This window comes from Aptenodytes forsteri, unplaced genomic scaffold (assembly GCF_000699145.1).
Source record: "Aptenodytes forsteri isolate BGI_AS27 unplaced genomic scaffold, ASM69914v1 Scaffold213, whole genome shotgun sequence".
NCBI classification, from domain to species: Eukaryota; Metazoa; Chordata; class Aves; order Sphenisciformes; family Spheniscidae; genus Aptenodytes; species Aptenodytes forsteri.
The window spans coordinates 1,628,135-1,634,239 of record NW_008795522.1 but is presented as its reverse complement, the minus strand read 5'-3'; the positions used below and the strand labels follow the sequence as shown (position 1 = coordinate 1,634,239).

The following is a 6,105-nucleotide window of genomic DNA, read 5'->3' as shown; positions in this document are numbered from 1 at the left end:
GGGGTTGTGGAGTCCTTGGAGACATTCAAAACCTGTGTGGAGAAATTTCTGAGCAGCCCACTATAAGCTGGCCCTGCTTTGAGCAGCAAGGGCTTGGACTAGGTGATCTCTAGAGATCCCTGCCAGCCTCAGACCTCCTGTGATCTGTGACAACTGCCTCAGCCATGGCAAGGGCCATCCCTCAGCCTAGCAGCGAAGGACTGTTTGAGGCAGTGGAGGTGATGGGGACTGGAGCTGCAGGGGGAAAGGGGAGCAGGACCTGACTGGGACCGAGAGGCTCTAGGGGAGGTGCAGGGGCTGATGGTGCAGGAGCAGGAACAGAGGGCACAGAGGAGCGCAGCAGGCTGGGGACAGTTTGGAGGGGTCAGGGAGGAGTGTGAGTGCTGTGAGTCCTGCTGCACATGGATGTCTTCTGGGAAGCAGGGGTAGATATCCAGCTGTGTTACAGTCATACTGTCCCCTCACCATCTATCCCCCACTTTGGCCAGCAGGAGGCTTTATCCAAGCCCTGCTCCCCCTATTCCCTGGGAGGAGACACCAGGGACATGGAGCTGGGGGTCATTTTGGAGAGCCCTGTGTGGCCGTAGGGGCTGGGAGTCGACATTGCCGAGCAGGCTGGAGCTGTGTCATGTTGCATTGCATCAGCATGGTGCACACTTATTCCTGCTGCTCTGCAGCTCATTCAGCAGCCACAGGTCAGGTTACTCTGTGTCCCCTAGCATGGTTGAAGCATGTGTGTGTGTAGCAGTCCGATGTGTTATAAAGACCTGCATCTTTTTATAGTGGCTTTTTGAAGGCTGGGCTCTTCATACACCAAATCCCAGCTCTGCCAGGCAGCCCTGCCGCCCTTCCCTAAGCAGCCTCCCACCGTGGGTAGCCAGCTCTGAATTCTGGGGGTGATGAGGGGACAGTGGGTGGTGGTGGCACAGAGCGGGTCCTCAGCTGCTAGAAACTGGCCAGGGCTTCAGTGAAGTCAGCAGAGTTGTGCCTGTACACGGTGTGTGCCTGGCTTGCAGGGTCTGCCGTGTTTCCCTCATGGCACAGGCACAGGGTGGCTGCTTGGGTCATGAGTGCACAGTCTCCGTGCTGACCTGCCACATGGGCAGCACCAGAGCTGGGGTAAGCGCATGACTGATTTCTTCTCAAATGAGCCCGGGCACATGAATTGGGGTCTGCACTAGGTGCAGGACATGCGGTGCTTGACCAACTGCCGGGACAAAATATCCCTTAGCTTCTTTCTGCTGGTATCCGAAGGTGGCAGTAAGTTTGCCCTGGCTCAGTACATTGCTTTGTGGCCACATGAGTTTCATTGCCAGTATGTGTCCTGCAGCTACACCTACCACTTGGAGAATCCAGAGAGAGTTTGCCATGACCTGCCCCACTGAAAGGCTACCCCACCTCAGCCCACTGACAAAGATGCTTGTGAGATGTCTTCATAGTCAGGGGCCTGGCTCCTCTTGCTCTGCTAACATCAGCACTTGCCCACAGTTTACAGCCAGATAAGATGGGGGAACTGGACCCACAGCTGTAGGACAGGTGATGGGGGATCCCTCCAGCCAGCACTGATGGATCACTGCATGGAACCTTCATACTGGCCATTCCAAGACTTTTCCTTGTACTAGAGGGGTTACACCAGCAGGACAGATCAGGATGATCCAGCTCCATGTACGTGGCTGGGTCTGCAAAGCACAACGGTGAACTGGTACTGTAAGGAAATTTGCAGTTACTGCCTCTCCCAGGATGAAGCAAATGTAGTAGCCAGATCTCAAGGGGCTGCCTGCTGGCTCTCCCTTGGCCCAGGTTTGAAACTTGCTGCTCACTGACTGTGCAGGGTGGGCAAATACTGTTGGAGCTGGCCAAAGCACCATTCATCCAGTTTGGGCTTCTCAAAGGGACCTCCAAGGAATAGTGAGTCACCTTTTTATTCTGGGCAAGGGGTTTTTAGAGGGAGATCCCTGCTAGTCAGAGACCCTGGAACCTGATTCTGTCCTGCTGGATGAAGCAGGGCAAGGAATTAGCTTTTGCAATGCTGGGGCTCCAGGTTGGATCCCGACACTCACCAGCCTGGGCCTTGGCAGCTGCAGGGCCGCTGTAGCTTGCAGTGGACTCCCCCATTTCTCCTCCATTTGCAGCAGGGGAGATACCGCACCACACCACTGTCTGCTGGTGTGGCTCTGCAGTCCCTCCATACCTGAAATGATCCTCACAATAGTTGTGTTTACATGTCTGGGATTGCAAGGACAGGCTTTTGGGGACAGACTAGGGGGCATCTGTCACTGATAAGGTGGGGACGTGAGCAGCGTTGAGTTGCCTTAGCCAAAACCTTGAAGACAGAGCCCTGATAACACCAATAATCACAATGCTTAGGTCTCTGCTCTTACCATTGCTGCCCTCAGATCCAACAAGGAACTGGCACTTGAATGGGTGACAGTCATACAGGGACACTTGGCATGGCCACTGCTTTTGGACATGGTAATTGAGCAAGCAATGCTTCTGTCTAAGCCCTGGCCCTGGTTTCTTAAATGGACAGCATTTTCCATTTGGCAAGCCAGAGGGACCCTGGGAGGAAGGTGTGCTCGCAGCACTGCAGCCTTCCCCAGTGGAGACCTGCTCCTAGTTTGGTCTGAGAGAGATGTTTCTGCCTTTCTGGGTGCAATTCCCTGCAGAGGCCAAGCAGGGATGCTCCTTGCCCTTCATAGGGTGCAGATGGAGGAGAGGGGCCATGGAAAACCAGAAATATAAATACCCCCGTCCATCTGGCTGCTTTGGAGGGATTTTAATCCCAGTCTGGAAAGGGCCATCAGTAGCAAGGGCAGTGATTGCAGTGACAGACAGAACCAAGTGGGCACAGGCAGCTCTTGGCCACGCTCCAGGGAAAGATGAGCTATTCTGGGCCCTGCGTCTGCAGGGCTGTGCTGAGCCCCTGCAGTGGGGTGCCAGGTCCTGCCTGGGAGTGGGTGCAATGCCTCTGCCCAGCAGAGCCCCCAGGCCAGTTTCTGCAGCTCACTCTGCCAGGCAGACATCTGGCATTAGGCAGGGGGTCTTGAGCCCAAGGCCTCACTTCCCTGGGAGCCCAGGGCACAAGGGCAGCCACAATGCAGCTGGCTTGTCCCATGGTGACTGCGTGGTGTCTCCAGGACAGACCCAGCAAGCCCTCAGCTGGAGAGGACAAGAAGGTGTCAGTGCTGCCTGTGGGAGGAAGGCAATGGGAGAATGGGAGGGTGAGGCAGCAGGGAGAACCAGAGAAGTGCAGTGCCCTGGGCCAGGCACCTTTGGGTGCTGGGTTGAGAAGTGGTGGCTTTGCTGGCATAGTTTGTAAGAACAGGTACCCATAGGCCAGGGACATGGTCCTGGCAGCATGCCATTGAAGGGATGCAGGGGATCATGCTGCAGGCCAGAGTGGCATGTGGTGGCTCAGCATGGCACCCCTTCCTGCCCTGGGTAGCCACAGTGCTGCCTGGTGTGTGTGGGAGATCACAGATGGGTTGGCAGCAGGGGCTGATCCAGAGACATGCGGGTGGGCAGCTGCGCATGGTGGTGATACCAAGGGAGGTGACAGTCTGCTCTAATGGAGCAGCCTCTCCTGCTTGCCTTTCCAATCCCCAGGAGAAGATCGAATACGCCTTCCTGATCTTCTTTGCCATTGAGGCGATGCTCAAGATAATTGCCTACGGATTTCTTTTCCATACGGATGCCTATCTCCGAAACGGCTGGAACGTGCTCGACTTCTCCATCGTGTCCCTAGGGTAATGCAAGGAGGTGAAGCTGCTGGTGCTCAGCTTGTGCGAGGCCTGGTCCATAGCCCATCAGCTACATTGATTTTTCTAGTGACTGTGGTGGGTTAGGGGGCAACTCATAGATGCACTTCATGGCCTTCTCCCATAGGCCCCTTTTTCATGCCCTGACATCCCCTGAGATCCCCTTTAACTCCTGTTTCTTCCTGTCTGACTCCTTAACGCCTCTCAGGTCTCCTTGCCCTGGAGAATGGGAGTGGCATGGGGTCCTCTGGGGTTTGGCACACAGGGAGAGGGTCCACTGGGCACCAGGGGGTGGGAGGGCCCCCGGCTGCTCAGCAGTGAAGGTGACTCCCAGCAGAGGGGTGCCCAACCACAAGTGCGCCCAGGAGTTGGACTTAGCCAAGAGCTGTTCCCTGGGTCAGGCTGAGCACGGTTGGTAGAGTCCTGTCCCTTGCTTTCTTGCCTGCAGAGCTCTGAATCCTTAGCACAGATTTCTTGGTCTCCATCCTGATGCCCTTCTCTTTCTCCCTGTCCTTCCTTCTGCTTCTCCCCCTTTCTTCCCTACTCTTTGCCCTGGCTCTTTCAGGCTTATCACCATGACCCTGGAGCAGGTCAATGCGAAGCAGGGAGGGACTTCAGGGGGAAAAGGCGGCTTCGACGTGAAGGCCCTGCGAGCGTTTCGTGTGCTGAGACCCCTGCGCCTGGTGTCCGGAGTGCCGAGTGGGTGTTGGGCACCCTGCCAGCACGAAGGGCTGGCGGGTGGATTGAACCCCTGTGCCTGGCCAGGGTGGGGGGCCATGGGGCAGGTTTCTTGTTGCTGCTGGGTCAAGCCCAGCCACCAGGTGGGTGTGGAGGAGCCACAGGTTCTTGCTCATCCCTACAGCTTGCAGTTGTCAGCCCTGGGGATCTGCAGGTTGACACACAGGTAGCTCCCTCCATGGCTCAGTGTCAGCACCTTTGGGTGACCAGTGTGAAAGGGGCCAGGACCTCACCCTAGTTTCTCAGGGCAGGGATCTCCTTCTCCCATAACTCATGTGAATACAGCCAGGATGAGAGCAACAGAACAAATGGAGGGGCATGAAGCAGCCCCCAGCACTGCCTGGTGCCTGGCTCTGCTGGGGTCTTCTGCATGCTCGCATGGTGGGTTCTCAGGGCAGGGATCTCCTTCTCCCATAACTCATGTGAATACAGCCAGGATGAGAGCAACAGAACAAATAGAGGGGCATGAAGCAGCCCCCAGCACTGCCTGGTGCCTGGCTCTGCTGGGGTCTTCTGCATGCTCGCATGGTGGGTAGAGAAAGGATTTCTTGCTTCAGAGATTTTAAGTCCCAACCCACCTGTGCCCCTCTTCCCTTGGCACAGGGCATTTCAGAGGCTGCTTGTCAGAGGGGCTGACAGGAATGCAAGGTGCACCCAAAGCTGTTTAGGAAGTGGTTGACATCCTCTCCCTTCTCCTTGGTGCAGGCCTTCAGGTCGTCCTGAACTCCATCATCAAGGCCATGGTGCCCCTGCTCCACATCGCCCTGCTGGTCCTCTTCATGATCATCATCTATGCCATTGTCGGTCAAGAGCTCTTCAAGGGCAAGATGCACAAGACCTGCTACTATCTCGGGACAGGTGGGGCTGTGGGGCGATATGGCAGAGATGCCTCTGTGTGGCTGCTGTGGGGAACACAGAGGTTCTGTGGGTAGCAGAAAGTCTGGTCTTGCCAGCGTCAGGCCTGGGAGTGTGGCAGGACTGAAGGATGTTTGGTACAGCACACAGCTTGGTGATGGTACGTGATGTGAGGAGGTGGTGGAAGGGGCCCCTTTTGAAAAGCTTCTGCAGGAGGCTGGGAGGTGCTGGGACCTGCTCTACTTGGCCTGACCTGCTGCTCACACCACGGCTTTCCCCCTCAGATGTGATTGCCACGGTGGCATCAAAGAAGCCAGCCCCATGCACCAGCTCTGGCCACGGGCGACACTGCACCATCAATGGCACTGAGTGCCGAAGCGGCTGGCCGGGGCCCAACAACGGCATCACTCACTTCGATAACTTCGGCTTTGCCATGCTGACTGTCTATCAGTGCATCACCATGGAGGGCTGGACCGAAGTCCTCTACTGGGTAGGCTCCAGCAGCTTGGGCTTGTGTCTATCAGTGCATCACCATGGAGGGCTGGACCGAAGTCCTCTACTGGGCAGGCTCCAGCAGCTTGGGCTTGGTGCCCGGCTCGAAAGAGGTCACTGCTGGTCCTGCCTCAGAGCAGGGAATTCCCTCCAGGACACAGGACCCCACAGCAGGGCTAGGTCTCTCCGCCAATTAAAAACATCCTGCCCCCACCAAGCTTCGTACTGCGATGCACATCCCATAGTGCACCAGGCATGTCTT

General features: G+C 56.5%; 1 protein-coding gene across 1 annotated transcript in view; it reads left to right on the top strand.

Annotated features, from left to right (window-relative positions):
* The first annotated feature begins 3,480 nt into the window (after positions 1–3,480).
* Positions 3,481–6,105, top strand: part of LOC103901091 (voltage-dependent L-type calcium channel subunit alpha-1S) — a 34,405-nt gene continuing 31,780 nt past the window's right edge. The window contains exons 1-4 of the mRNA XM_019472728.1: positions 3,481–3,746; positions 4,324–4,457; positions 5,202–5,354; positions 5,636–5,841. Coding sequence (XP_019328273.1) covers positions 3,481–3,746; positions 4,324–4,457; positions 5,202–5,354; positions 5,636–5,841 — 759 coding nt within the window. The remainder of the gene's footprint in view (positions 3,747–4,323; positions 4,458–5,201; positions 5,355–5,635; positions 5,842–6,105) is intronic.